The 15,979-nt window shown below is 49.2% G+C and overlaps 1 protein-coding gene across 2 annotated transcripts in view; it reads left to right on the top strand.

The window, feature by feature from the left end:
* The first annotated feature begins 698 nt into the window (after positions 1 to 698).
* The window catches only part of PRODH2 (proline dehydrogenase 2), a 72,942-nt gene continuing 57,661 nt past the window's right edge, over positions 699 to 15,979 (top strand). Inside the window, exons 1-8 of one of the 2 annotated variants that reach the window (XM_073646021.1) lie at positions 699 to 990; positions 4,335 to 4,528; positions 5,675 to 5,795; positions 5,902 to 5,985; positions 6,068 to 6,148; positions 6,259 to 6,405; positions 7,372 to 7,538; positions 7,676 to 7,786. In XM_073646021.1, coding sequence (XP_073502122.1) covers positions 778 to 990; positions 4,335 to 4,528; positions 5,675 to 5,795; positions 5,902 to 5,985; positions 6,068 to 6,148; positions 6,259 to 6,405; positions 7,372 to 7,538; positions 7,676 to 7,786 — 1,118 coding nt within the window. In that variant the 5' untranslated portion in view covers positions 699 to 777. The remainder of the gene's footprint in view (positions 991 to 4,334; positions 4,529 to 5,674; positions 5,796 to 5,901; positions 5,986 to 6,067; positions 6,149 to 6,258; positions 6,406 to 7,371; positions 7,539 to 7,675; positions 7,787 to 15,979) is intronic. The other variant, XM_073646019.1, reaches the window with a different exon arrangement.

Below are 15,979 nucleotides of genomic sequence, written 5' to 3'. Positions count from 1 at the left end.
GTTATCTTGTGAGAAGCCTTTCAGCTGCCGCTCTGTGCCATACATCCTTGGGTTTGGGCTCTGGACAGATGCGCCCGTTCCCACAGACCAATCAAGACTTAAAAAAAAAAAAAAAAAAAAATAGGGACAAGGGCTCTTTAAGAGCAGGAGGTCGGGATGCAGCGGCTCCCTCTGGTGGTGGAGCTGAGGAATTGCAGCGGTACTGCTAAATGGTCATCAAAGTAATTGTCAGGTGCAGGGACAGGAGCCGGATTCTTCACGGTTCCTGCGTTGAGCCCTCCCTCCAGTGCATCGATTTCCCCCCGTACTGTACCTTTAACTTTTTCCATGGGGAGATGGGCGACCGGCCCCGGATATTGGGTCTAGCGGCCGGTACAGGAGATTGCCCCCTGGTGGTGGATGTGGACATTGCACTGCGGTGTCATACCAGGACATGAGTGACCTTTATTTCATTGCCCCCCCCCCCCCCCCAACGCGCGTCTGACCTTTTTACTGACTAATCGGCTCCTGGTGAAATGTCCAGCTCAGCAATGGGTTAATAAGTGTCCTGACCCGATATACACTTATATAGGCTGTGTATTAACCCCGGCATCCCCTGGGCATGTATTGATTTTGGTGGCGGAGTGGGGACATCAGACACCTATGTACACAGCTGCCACCGTCCCACGTGCGCCGCGGTCATTGGTCGCTGACTGCCCCCCCCCCCCCTGCACTCACTGTAGCCGTCAGGTGTCGGCGAGCCTGCACTGAATATGTGGAGCTGATCCTGCACTGATCATGTGGAGCTTCGCCCGCTGCCTGCCTTCTGGGTCTCGGCTCTCGCCCGGGGTCTGGACTTGGTCCTGTAGGGCGTTCGCTCAGGGCCCAGGACCGGCGCTCAGTTTTTCGGATGGAAAAGCCTTCAGGCTGAAGAGTGGCTGGGAGGTGGCGCGGGGGCTGCTCATATTCCGGCTCTGCTCCGTGCCCAGTCTGGTGAGGAACTCCGACAAGGTAAGTGACGGAAATGCCACCGCAGACCCCATACTGCTCACAGCTGAGAGTTTGTTACAATGTGTTCAGACTGAACAATCCCCTGTGAGCCGAACACATTAGCCGACACATTGTAGCAAACCATCAGAGATTGTCCTGACCGGATAGAACTATCCTGGACCTGTGCGCACAGCTGACTGTCTGTTACAGTTGCATCAGGTGTACAGGATCCTCTGGCCTCCAGACTGGTACAATGTATCTCGCAGAGGATTGCCCTGACCACGTCCTGTGCTCCCTGCTGGGATTTGTTACAATGTATCAGACAAGGTTACTGAGACATGAGATGAAGCACAGGCTCGGACCCCGGATGTTTGGACCCCGCATCTCCTCCATGTCTGATTATTCTCCTTTCTTCTCTCCCTGCATCTCCTCCATGTCTGATTATTCTCCTTTCTTCTCTCCCCGCATCTCCTCCATGTCTGATTATTCTCCTTTCTTCTTCCCCCGCATCTCCTCCATGTCTGATTATTTTCCTTTCTTCTCTCCCCGCATCTCCTCCATGTCTGATTATTCTCCTTTCTTCCCCCGCATCTCCTCCATGTCTGATTATTCTCCTTTCTTCTTCCCCCGCATCTCCTCCATGTCTGATTATTCTCCTTTCTTCTTCCCCCGCATCTCCTCCATGTCTGATTATTCTCCTTTCTTCTTCCCCCGCATCTCCTCCATGTCTGATTATTCTCCTTTCTTCTCTCCCCGCATCTCCTCCATGTCTGATTATTCTCCTTTCTTCTCTCCCCGCATCTCCTCCATGTCTGATTATTCTCCTTTCTTCTTCCCCCGCATCTCCTCCATGTCTGATTATTCTCCTTTCTTCTTCCCCCGCATCTCCTCCATGTCTGATTATTCTCCTTTCTTCTTCCCCCGCATCTCCTCCATGTCTGATTATTCTCCTTTCTTCTCTCCCCGCATCTCCTCCATGTCTGATTATTCTCCTTTCTTCTTCCCCCGCATCTCCTCCATGTCTGATTATTCTCCTTTCTTCTTCCCCCGCATCTCCTCCATGTCTGATTATTCTCCTTTCTTCTTCCCCCGCATCTCCTCCATGTCTGATTATTCTCCTTTCTTCTTCCCCCGCATCTCCTCCATGTCTGATTATTCTCCTTTCTTCTCTCCCCGCATCTCCTCCATGTCTGATTATTCTCCTTTCTTCTTCCCCCGCATCTCCTCCATGTCTGATTATTCTCCTTTCTTCTCTCCCTGCATCTCCTCCATGTCTGATTATTTTCCTTTCTTCTTCCCCCGCATCTCCTCCATGTCTGATTATTCTCCTTTCTTCTTCCCCCGCATCTCCTCCATGTCTGATTATTCTCCTTTCTTCTCTCCCTGCATCTCCTCCATGTCTGATTATTTTCCTTTCTTCTTCCCCCGCAGCTCCTCCATGTCTGATTATTCTCCTTTCTTCTCTCCCTGCATCTCCTCCATGTCTGATTATTTTCCTTTCTTCTTCCCCCGCATCTCCTCCATGTCTGATTATTCTCCTTTCTTCTCTCCCCGCATCTCCTCCATGTCTGATTATTTTCCTTTCTTCTTCCCCCGCATCTCCTCCATGTCTGATTATTCTCCTTTCTTCTCTCCCTGCATCTCCTCCATGTCTGATTATTCTCCTTTCTTCTTCCCCCGCATCTCCTCCATGTCTGATTATTCTCCTTTCTTCTTCCCCCGCATCTCCTCCATGTCTGATTATTCTCCTTTCTTCTCTCCCCGCATCTCCTCCATGTCTGATTATTCTCCTTTCTTCTTCCCCCGCATCTCCTCCATGTCTGATTATTCTCCTTTCTTCTCTCCCTGCATCTCCTCCATGTCTGATTATTCTCCTTTCTTCTTCCCCCGCATCTCCTCCATGTCTGATTATTCTCCTTTCTTCTTCCCCCGCATCTCCTCCATGTCTGATTATTCTCCTTTCTTCTTCCCCCGCATCTCCTCCATGTCTGATTATTCTCCTTTCTTCTCTCCCTGCATCTCCTCCATGTCTGATTATTTTCCTTTCTTCTTCCCCCGCAGCTCCTCCATGTCTGATTATTCTCCTTTCTTCTCTCCCTGCATCTCCTCCATGTCTGATTATTTTCCTTTCTTCTTCCCCCGCATCTCCTCCATGTCTGATTATTCTCCTTTCTTCTCTCCCCGCATCTCCTCCATGTCTGATTATTCTCCTTTCTTCTCTCCCCGCATCTCCTCCATGTCTGATTATTCTCCTTTCTTCTCTCCCTGCATCTCCTCCATGTCTGATTATTCTCCTTTCTTCTTCCCCCGCATCTCCTCCATGTCTGATTATTCTCCTTTCTTCTTCTCCCTGCATCTCCTCCATGTCTGATTATTCTCCTTTCTTCTCTCCCCGCATCTCCTCCATGTCTGATTATTCTCCTTTCTTCTCTCCCCGCATCTCCTCCATGTCTGATTATTCTCCTTTCTTCTTCTCCCTGCATCTCCTCCATGTCTGATTATTTTCCTTTCTTCTTCCCCCGCATCTCCTCCATGTCTGATTATTCTCCTTTCTTCTCTCCCCGCATCTCCTCCATGTCTGATTATTCTCCTTTCTTCTCTCCCCGCATCTCCTCCATGTCTGATTATTCTCCTTTCTTCTCTCCCTGCATCTCCTCCATGTCTGATTATTCTCCTTTCTTCTTCCCCCGCATCTCCTCCATGTCTGATTATTCGCCTTTCTTCTCTCCCCGCATCTCCTCCATGTCTGATTATTCTCCTTTCTTCTTCCCCCGCATCTCCTCCATGTCTGATTATTCTCCTTTCTTCTCTCCCTGCATCTCCTCCATGTCTGATTATTCTCCTTTCTTCTTCCCCCGCATCTCCTCCATGTCTGATTATTCTCCTTTCTTCTTCCCCCGCATCTCCTCCATGTCTGATTATTCTCCTTTCTTCTTCCCCCGCATCTCCTCCATGTCTGATTATTCTCCTTTCTTCTTCCCCCGCATCTCCTCCATGTCTGATTATTCTCCTTTCTTCTCTCCCCGCATCTCCTCCATGTCTGATTATTCTCCTTTCTTCTCTCCCCGCATCTCCTCCATGTCTGATTATTCTCCTTTCTTCTTCTCCCGCAGCTCCTCCATGTCTGATTATTTTCCTTTCTTCTTCCCCCGCATCTCCTCCATGTCTGATTATTCTCCTTTCTTCTCTCCCCGCATCTCCTCCATGTCTGATTATTCTCCTTTCTTCTTCTCCCGCAGCTCCTCCATGTCTGATTATTTTCCTTTCTTCTTCCCCCGCATCTCCTCCATGTCTGATTATTCTCCTTTCTTCTCTCCCCGCATCTCCTCCATGTCTGATTATTCTCCTTTCTTCTCTCCCCGCAGCTCCTCTCCGTGTCTCGCAGGCTCCTGGGCCGCAGACTCTTTGAATGGGGCATGAGAGGCTCGGTGTACGGCCAGTTTGTGGCCGGAGAGACTCTCCCAGAGATTCAGGCCTGTATGGAGCGGCTGGCGCGGCTGGGCATTCGCCCCATGTTGGCTGTACCCATAGAGGAAGACTTGGGCGAAAGCAAAAGCGGGTGAGCTGGGACCCATGATACATAACCTGACCAGTAGGGGGCACTGTAACATGTTTCTTGTGTGATTTTGTCACGCCTTCCTAATGTATTAGTGGAAACAGTCAGTATGAATGACTCCACTACCTTCCTGCTAGTGGCAATGGTAGCAGTTGCTTATATGTCTGCTAGAATCTACACTCGGATAATGGTGGGGCACGTTATGGATTTTGCACCCAGAAGCTTCACGTTTCCCCTCTGTCTATACTTCATTAAAAAAAATATTACATTCAAAATTATATATTTTACGTTGCATTACCAGAAACTGCCAGCAGATGCCACCAGTGTTCTCAACAATGGCAACAGTGCCATCTGGAGTCTAAAATTGGTACAGCAGCGAAATATAGTCTGTATACTCTCCAGATTTCCTGATTTACTTAACAGCGAGCGCTGGGACAAACAGAAGGAAGAGGCAGGAGAATATATTAATTTAATTTAAAATTAATAAAGGTGCCCATTTTTATTTCTCCTACTTTATTCCTGCTGTTCCCCTGATTTTTTCTGACTTTTCCTTTGTCTTTTTTTAATCTGCCATTCAGTTCCATAGATAAGGGGCTTTTTATTTAGTGCTACTTTTTATGATGTTTGCCATGGGGGCGTGGCTCAGAGGGTAATTATGCGGAGCAGGGACACGCCCCAGAGGATCCGGTAGCCACGCCCTCATTTAAAGGACCTAAAAGTAAGCACTCAATAAAAAGGTCCTTATCTCTGGAACTGTATGGTGAGTCTTATAAACTAAAAAGGACCCCCCCCCCCAAAAAAAAAAACAAACAAAAAAAACCTGGTCACTTTTGACCTGGTGACAGATTCTCTTTAACACAAAGTCCTGATTGGTCATTTTCTGATGACGCATTGGCTTTAAGGGGGCTCAAAGAGTGTTTGAATGGTAGTGAAGGGTCTTGTTAGAGATTTTACATTGGAACCAGAAGTTACACCTCCACAGATGTGCACAAAAACGAATAAAATGTTTTTTTAAAACATTTTTGAGCTGCAGTACCAGTTTCCCGCCAGCAGATGTCACACCTCTGTTACTGTTGAATAGGAGCGGTGCCACCTGCAGCCTCTGATCGGTATTGCGCCCAATCTTATAATCTGCGCTCCGTATTTCAGGGAGCGCTGGTACGAGCAGAACGAGGAGATCATGATGAAATGCGTGGACCTCTCCTCGGCTGGAGGTGACCGTCCCATGATGCAGCTGAAAATCACCGCCCTGATGAGCGCCGATCTGTGCGTGAGTGCGAAACGCGTGACACTGATAATAATATGGACCGGGGGAGGGGAAGTGACAACTCTCAGGCCCAGTCGTGACGTTTCCTCTTTTTCCCTGATGTCACCAGAAGGTTCTGTCCGTGTGTCTGTCAGATCCGTCTCAGCGGGCGGCGCTCAGTCCTCAGCGGATCGTCTCCATCATGGAGGGCCAGGTAGGGGGCGCTGTTTCCTCTTTTCGGCCATATCGTGTTATTTTTGGGACAATCGTAGTAAAAGCCGTCGTCGTTCTTCCAGGATCCGGCTCTTCCCTTCCTGTCCGACGAGCAGAATCGGCATCTCCAGACCGCCGTGCGGAGGCTCAGCCACGTCGGGAAGGTGAGGATGGCGAATGCGTGGTGTTGCCTAGCAACCACCTCGCTCCCTGTCTGGGTGACTACCTGCAGCCCGCCCTGCAGTACAGCACACTGCCTCTGATCTCTCCGCAGCACGCCAAAGCGAAGCGCGTCCGCGTCCTGGTGGACGCTGAATACACGTACGTCAACCCCGCGCTCAGCCTGGTTACCATGGCGATGATGGCCCAGTGCAACACGGACGAGCCCTGGATCTGGAACACCTATCAGTGCTACTTAAAGGTAAGATGGCCGCCATGGAGACACAAGTCGGAGTGCTTGATGGTCTCCACCATCTTGGAGAAGGGGCCATGTACCTCTAAGTGGCTGCCGTGCGAGGGGTGCAGCTATGTAGGTGACGGCTGCTTTGGTCGTGCGGTAGGTGCAGCTATGTAGGTGACGGCTGCTTTGGTCGTGCGGTAGGTGCAGCTATGTAGGTGACGGCCCCCATGGTCGTGCGAGGGGTGCAGCTATGTAGGTGACGGCTGCTGTGGTTGTGCGGTAGGTGCAGCTATGTAGGTGACGGCCGTCATGGTCGTGCGAGGTGTGCAGCTATGTAGGTGACTGCTGCCATGGTCGTGCGAGGGGTGCAGCTATGTAGGTGACTGCTGCCATGGTCGTGCGAGAGGAGCAGTTATGTAGGTGACTGCTGTCATGGTCGTGCGAGAGGAGCAGTTATGTAGGTGACTGCTGTCATGGTCGTGCGAGGGGTGCAGCTATGTAAGTGACTGCTGCCATGGTCGTGCCAGGGGTGCAGCTATGTAGGTGACTGCTGCCATGGTCGTGCAAGAGGTGCAGCTATGTAGGTGACGGCCGCCATGGTCGTGCGAGGGGTGCAGCTATGTAAGTGACTGCTGCCATGGTCGTGCCAGGGGTGCAGCTATGTAGGTGACTGCTGCCATGGTCGTGCGAGTGGTGCAGCTATATAGGTGACAGCTGTGGTGGTCGTGCAAGGGGTGCAGCTATATAGGTGACGGCTGTGGTGGTCGTGCGAGGGGTGCAGCTATATAGGTGACGGCTGTGGTGGTCGTGCGAGGGGTGCAGCTATATAGGTGACGGCTGTGGTGGTCGTGTGAGGGGTGCAGCTATATAGGTGACGGCTGTGGTGGTCGTGCGAGGGGGACAGCTATGTAGGTGACGGCCGCTGTGGTCTCTGCCATCTTGGACAAGCCGTTACGCACCTTTCTGTTTTGTCTTTCCGTCATGGAGGATTCCTACAAGAACCTGACCCAGGACCTGCACACTGCGGAAAGTCTGGGCCTTTGTTTTGGGGTGAAGTTGGTCCGCGGGGCGTATATGGACAAGGAGCGGAAACTGGCGAAAGAGAAGGGCTACAGTGACCCCATCCAGCCCGACTGGACGGCCACCAACAGAAGGTGAGGGGCCGACAATGGAGCGATGCTGCAAACCGCTGAGGGGTTGTCACAGTGTGTCAGTGAGATCAGCGCTGCGGAATGTGGGGAAGGATACAATGTATCACTGCAGAATTCAAACGTCTGACCTCTGACCCCAGTTACCAGCGATCACTGGACCGACTGCTGCAGCTGATCGCACGGGACGGAGCGAAACACAACCTGATCATCGCCAGCCACAACGAGGAGTCCGTGCTGCACGCCGCGCAGAGGTACCGCCGGGGATGAGATACACGGCTCGGCAGACAGTATCACATAGGATTAGATACACGGCTCAGCGGACAGTATCACACAGGAGAGGATTAGATACACAGCTCAGCAGAAGGTATCACACAGGAGAGGATTAGATACACAGCTCAGCAGACAGTATCACACAAGAGAGGATTAGATACACGGCTCAGTAGACAGTATCACACAGCAGAGGATTAGATACACGGCTCAGTAGACAGTATCACACAGCAGAGGATTAGATACACGGCTCAGCAGACAGTATCACACAGGACAGGATTAGATACACGGCTCATCAGACAGTATCACACAGGAGAGGATTAGATACACGGCTCAGCAGACAGTATCACACAGGATAGGATTAGATACACGGCTCATCAGACAGTATCACACAGGATAGGATTAGATACACGGCTCAGCAGACAGTATCACATAGGATTAGATACACGGCTCAGCGGACAGTATCACACAGGAGAGGATTAGATACATGGCTCAGTAGACAGTATCACACAGCAGAGGATTAGATACACGGCTCAGCAGACAGTATCACACAGGACAGGATTAGATACACGGCTCATCAGACAGTATCACACAGGAGAGGATTAGATACACGGCTCAGCAGACAGTATCACACAGGATAGGATTAGATACACGGCTCATCAGACAGTATCACACAGGAGAGGATTAGATACACGGCTCAGCAGACAGTATCACACAGGAGAGGATTAGATACACGGCTCAGCAGACAGTAACACACAGGAGAGGATTAGATACACGGCTCATCAGACAGTATCACACAGGAGAGGATTAGATACATGGCTCAGCAGACAGTATCACACAGCAGAGGATTAGATACACGGCTCAGCAGACAGTATCACACAGGAGAGGATTAGATACACGGCTCAGCAGACAGTATCACACAGGAGAGGATTAGATACACGGCTCATCAGACAGTATCACACAGGAGAGGATTAGATACACGGCTCAGCAGACAGTATCACACAGCAGAGGATTAGATACACGGCTCAGCAGACAGTAACACACAGGAGAGGATTAGATACACGGCTCATCAGACAGTATCACACAGGAGAGGATTAGATACACAGCTCAGCAGACAGTATCACACAGGAGAGGATTAGATACATGGCTCAGCAGACAGTATCACACAGCAGAGGATTAGATACACGGCTCAGCAGACAGTATCACACAGGACAGGATTAGATACACGGCTCAGCAGACAGTATCACACAGGATAGGATTAGATACACGGCTCAGCAGACAGTATCACACAGGAGAGGATTAGATACACAGCTCAGCAGACAGTATCACACAGGAGAGGATTAGATACATGGCTCAGCAGACAGTATCACACAGCAGAGGATTAGATACACGGCTCAGCAGACAGTATCACACAGGACAGGATTAGATACACGGCTCATCAGACAGTATCACACAGGAGAGGATTAGATACACGGCTCAGCAGACAGTATCACACAGCAAAGGATTAGATACACGGCTCAGCAGACAGTAACACACAGGAGAGGATTAGATACACGGCTCATCAGACAGTATCACACAGGAGAGGATTAGATACATGGCTCAGCAGACAGTATCACACAGCAGAGGATTAGATACACGGCTCAGCAGACAGTATCACACAGGAGAGGATTAGATACACGGCTCAGCAGACAGTATCACACAGGAGAGGATTAGATACACGGCTCAGCAGACAGTATCACACAGGAGAGGATTAGATACACGGCTCAGCAGACAGTATCACACAGGAGAGGATTAGATACACGGCTCAGCAGACAGTATCACACAGGAGAGGATTAGATACACGGCTCATCAGACAGTATCACACAGGAGAGGATTAGATACATGGCTCAGCAGACAGTATCACACAGCAGAGGATTAGATACACGGCTCAGCAGACAGTATCACACAGGACAGGATTAGATACACGGCTCAGCAGACAGTATCACACAGGAGAGGATTAGATACACGACTCAGCAGACAGTAACACACAGGAGAGGATTAGATACACGGCTCAGCAGACAGTATCACACAGGAGAGGATTAGATACACGGCTCAGCAGACAGTATCACACAGGAGAGGATTAGATACAGGGCTCAGCAGACAGTATCACACAGGAGAGGATTAGATACACGGCTCAGCAGACAGTATCACACAGGACAGGATTAGATACACGGCTCAGCAGACAGTATCACACAGGAGAGGATTAGATACACGACTCAGCAGACAGTAACACACAGGAGAGGATTAGATACACGGCTCAGCAGACAGTATCACACAGGAGAGGATTAGATACACGGCTCAGCAGACAGTATCACACAGGAGAGGATTAGATACACGGCTCAGCAGACGGTATCACACAGGAGAGGATTAGATACACGGCTCAGCAGACAGTATCACACAGGAGAGGATTAGATACACGGCTCAGCAGACAGTATCACACAGCAGAGGATTAGATACACGGCTCAGCAGACAGTATCACACAGGAGAGGATTAGATACACGGCTCAGCAGACAGTATCACACAGGAGAGGATTAGATACAGGGCTCAGCAGACAGTATCACACAGGAGAGGATTAGATACACGGCTCAGCAGACAGTATCACACAGGATAGGATTAGATACACGACTCAGCAGACAGTATCACACAGGACAGGATTAGATACACGGCTCAGCAGACAGTATCACACAGGACAGGATTAGATACACGACTCAGCAGACAGTATCACACAGGACAGGATTAGATACACGGCTCAGCAGACAGTATCACACAGGATAGGATTAGATACACGACTCAGCAGACAGTATCACACAGGACAGGATTAGATACACGGCTCAGCAGACAGTATCACACAGGATAGGATTAGATACACGGCTCAGCAGACAGTATCACACAGGAGAGGATTAGATACACGGCTCAGCAGACAGTATCACACAGGAGAGGATTAGATACACGGCTCAGCAGACAGTATCACACAGGATAGGATTAGATACACGGCTCAGCAGACAGTATCACACAGGATAGGATTAGATACACGGCTCAGCAGACAGTATCACACAGGAGAGGATTAGATACACGGCTCAGCAAGTAGTATCACACAGGAGAGGATTAGATACACGGCTCAGCAGACAGTATCACACAGGAGAGGATTAGATACACGGCTCAGCAGACAGTATCACACAGGATAGGATCAGATACACGGCTCAGCAGAGAGTATCACACAGCATAGGATTAGATACACGGCTCAGCAGACAGTATCACACAGGATAGGATTAGATACACGGCTCAGCAGACAGTATCACACAGGAGAGGATTAGATACACGGCTCAGCAGACAGTATCACACAGGAGAGGATTAGATACACGGCTCAGCAGACAGTATCACACAGGAGAGGATTAGATACACGGCTCAGCAGACAGTATCACACAGGATAGGATCAGATACACGGCTCAGCAGAGAGTATCACACAGCATAGGATTAGATACACGGCTCAGCAGACCGTATCACACAGGATGGGATTAGATACACGGCTCAACAGACGGTATCACACAGGATAGGATTAGATACACGGCTCAGCAGACAGTATCACACAGGATAGGATTAGATACACGGCTCAGCAGACAGTATCACAAGGAGAGGATTAGATACACGGCTCAGCAGACAGTATCACACAGGATAGGATTAGATACACGGCTCAGCAGACAGTATCACACAGGAGAGGATGAGATACACGGCTCAGCAGACAGTATCACACAGGAGAGGATTAGATACACGGCTCAGCAGACAGTATCACACAGGAGAGGATGAGATACACGGCTCAGCAGACAGTATCACACAGGAGAGGATTAGATACACGGCTCAGCAGACAGTATCACACAGGAGAGGATTAGATACACGGCTCAGCAGACAGTATCACACAGGAGAGGATGAGATACACGGCTCAGCAGACAGTATCACACAGGAGAGGATTAGATACACGGCTCAGCAGACAGTATCACACAGGAGAGGATGAGATACACGGCTCAGCAGACAGTATCACACAGGAGAGGATTAGATACACGGCTCAGCAGACAGTATCACACAGGAGAGGATTAGATACACGGCTCAGCAGACAGTATCACACAGGAGAGGATTAGATACACGGCTCAGCAGACAGTATCACACAGGAGAGGATGAGATACACGGCTCAGCAGACAGTATCACACAGGAGAGGATTAGATACACGGCTCAGCAGACAGTATCACACAGGAGAGGATTAGATACACGGCTCAGCAGACAGTATCACACAGGAGAGGATTAGATACACGGTTCAGCAGACAGTATCACTCAGGATAGGATTAGATACACGGCTCAGCAGACAGTATCACACAGGATAGGATTAGATACACAGCTCAGCAGACAGTATCACACAGGAGAGGATTAGATACACAGCTCAACAGACAGTATCACACAGGAGAGGATTAGATACACGGCTCAGCAGACAGTATCACACAGGACAGGATTAGATACACAGCTCAGCAGACAGTATCACACAGGAGAGGATTAGATACACAGCTCAACAGACAGTATCACACAGGAGAGGATTAGATACACGGCTCAGCAGACAGTATCACACAGGAGAGGATTAGATACACGGCTCAGCAGAAAGTATCACACAGGAGAGGATTAGATACACAGCTCAGCAGACAGTATCACACAGGATAGGATTAGATACACGGCACAGCAGACAGTATCACACAGGATAGGATTAGATACACGGCTCAGCAGACAGTATCACACAGGATAGGATTAGATACACGGCTCAGCAGACAGTATCACACAGGAGAGGATTAGATACACGGCTCAGCAGACAGTATCACACAGGGGAGGATTAGATACACGGCACAGCAGACAGTATCACACAGGAGAGGATTAGATACACAGCTCAGCAGACAGTATCACACAGGAGAGGATTAGATACACGGCTCAGCAGACAGTATCACACAGGAGAGGATTAGATACACGGCACAGCAGACAGTATCACACAGGATAGGATTAGATACACGACTCAGCAGACGGTATCACACAGGAGAGGATTAGATACACAGCTCAGCAGACAGTATCACACAGGATAGGATTAGATACACGGCTCAGCAGACAGTATCACACAGGAGAGGATTAGATACACGGCTCAGCAGACAGTATCACACAGGATAGGATTAGATACACGGCTCAGCAGACGGTATCACACAGGAGAGGATTAGATACACGGCTCAGCAGACGGTATCACACAGGAGAGGATTAGATACACAGCTCAGCAGACAGTATCACACAGGAGAGGATTAGATACACGGCTCAGCAGACAGTATCACACAGGATAGGATTAGATACACAGCTCAGCAGACAGTATCACACAGCATAGGATTAGATACATGGCTCAGCAGACAGTATCACACAGGAGAGGATTAGATACACAGCTCAGCAGACAGTATCACACAGCATAGGATTAGATACACTGCTCAGCAGACAGTATCACACAGGAGAGGATTAGATACACAGCTCAGCAGACAGTATCACACAGGAGAGGATTAGATACACAGCTCAGCAGACAGTATCACACAGGATAGGATTAGATACACGGCTCAGCAGACAGTATCACACAGGAGAGGATTAGATACACGGCTCAGCAGACAGTATCACACAGGAGAGGATTAGATACACAGCTCAGCAGACAGTATCACACAGCATAGGATTAGATACACTGCTCAGCAGACAGTATCACACAGGAGAGGATTAGATACACAGCTCAGCAGACAGTATCACACAGGAGAGGATTAGATACACAGCTCAGCAGACAGTATCACACAGGAGAGGATTAGATACACGGCTCAGCAGACAGTATCACACAGGAGAGGATTAGATACACGGCTCAGCAGACGGTATCACACAGGAGAGGATTAGATACACAGCTCAGCAGACAGTATCACACAGCATAGGATTAGATACACTGCTCAGCAGACAGTATCACACAGGAGAGGATTAGATACACAGCTCAGCAGACAGTATCACACAGGAGAGGATTAGATACACAGCTCAGCAGACAGTATCACACAGGATAGGATTAGATACACGGCTCAGCAGACAGTATCACACAGGAGAGGATTAGATACACAGCTCAGCAGACAGTATCACACAGGAGAGGATTAGATACACGGCTCAGCAGACAGTATCACACAGGAGTGGATTAGATACACGGCTCAGCAGACGGTATCACACAGGAGAGGATTAGATACACAGCTCAGCAGACAGTATCACACAGGAGAGGATTAGATACACAGCTCAGCAGACAGTATCACACAGGATAGGATTAGATACACGGCTCAGCAGACAGTATCACACAGGAGAGGATTAGATACACAGCTCAGCAGACAGTATCACACAGGAGAGGATTAGATACACAGCTCAGCAGACAGTATCACACAGGAGAGGATTAGATACACAGCTCAGCAGACAGTATCACACAGGAGAGGATTAGATACACAGCTCAGCAGACAGTATCACACAGGAGAGGATTAGATACACAGCTCAGCAGACAGTATCACACAGGATAGGATTAGATACACGGCTCAGCAGACAGTATCACACAGGAGAGGATTAGATACACAGCTCAGCAGACAGTATCACACAGGAGAGGATTAGATACACGGCTCAGCAGACAGTATCACACAGGAGTGGATTAGATACACGGCTCAGCAGACGGTATCACACAGGAGAGGATTAGATACACGGCTCAGCAGACAGTATCACACAGGATAGGATTAGATACACAGCTCAGCAGAAAGTATCACACAGGAGAGGATTAGATACACAGCTCAGCAGACAGTATCACACAGGAGAGGATTAGATACACGGCTCAGCAGACAGTATCACACAGGATAGGATTAGATACACGGCTCAGCAGACAGTATCACACAGGAGAGGATTAGATACACGGCACAGCAGACAGTATCACACAGGAGAGGATTAGATACACGGCTCAGCAGACGGTATCACACAGGAGAGGATTAGATACACAGCTCAGCAGACAGTATCACACAGGAGAGGATTAGATACACGGCTCAGCAGACAGTATCACACAGGAGAGGATTAGATACACGGCTCAGCAGACAGTATCACACAGGAGAGGATTAGATACACGGCTCAGCAGACAGTATCACACAGGAGAGGATTAGATACACGGCTCAGCAGACAGTATCACACAGGATAGGATTAGATACACGGCTCAGCAGACGGTATCACACAGGAGAGGATTAGATACACAGCTCAGCAGACAGTATCACACAGGAGAGGATTAGATACACGGCTCAGCAGACAGTATCACACAGGAGAGGATTAGATACACGGCTCAGCAGACAGTATCACACAGGATAGGATTAGATACACGGCTCAGCAGACAGTATCACACAGGATAGGATTAGATACACGGCACAGCAGACAGTATCACACAGGAGAGGATTAGATACACGGCTCAGCAGACAATCACACAGGATAGGATTAGATACACGGCTCAGCAGACAGTATCACACAGGAGAGGATTAGATACACGGCTCAGCAGACGGTATCACACAGGAGAGGATTAGATACACAGCTCAGCAGACAGTATCACACAGGAGAGGATTAGATACACGGCTCAGCAGACAGTATCACACAGGAGAGGATTAGATACACAGCTCAGCAGACAGTATCACACAGGATAGGATTAGATACACGGCTCAGCAGACAGTATCACACAGGATAGGATTAGATACACGGCTCAGCAGACAGTATCACACAGGAGAGGATTAGATACACAGCTCAGCAGACAGTATCACAAAGGAGAGGATTAGATACACAGCTCAGCAGACAGTATCACACAGGAGAGGATTAGATACACGGCTCAGCAGACAGAATCACACAGGATAGGATTAGATACACAGCTCAGCAGACAGTATCACAAAGGAGAGGATTAGATACACAGCTCAGCAGACAGTATCACACAGGATAGGATTAGATACACGGCTCAGCAGACAGAATCACACAGGATAGGATTAGATACACAGCTCAGCAGACAGTATCACAAAGGAGAGGATTAGATACACAGCTCAGCAGACAGTATCACACAG

Source organism: Phyllobates terribilis, unplaced genomic scaffold (genome assembly GCF_046119375.1).
Source record: "Phyllobates terribilis strain yellow unplaced genomic scaffold, ASM4611937v1 Scaffold_9__5_contigs__length_417890890, whole genome shotgun sequence".
Taxonomy (NCBI): Eukaryota; Metazoa; Chordata; class Amphibia; order Anura; family Dendrobatidae; genus Phyllobates; species Phyllobates terribilis.
Note: the sequence above shows the minus strand (reverse complement) of the source record. Positions and strands in the feature narration are given on the sequence as shown.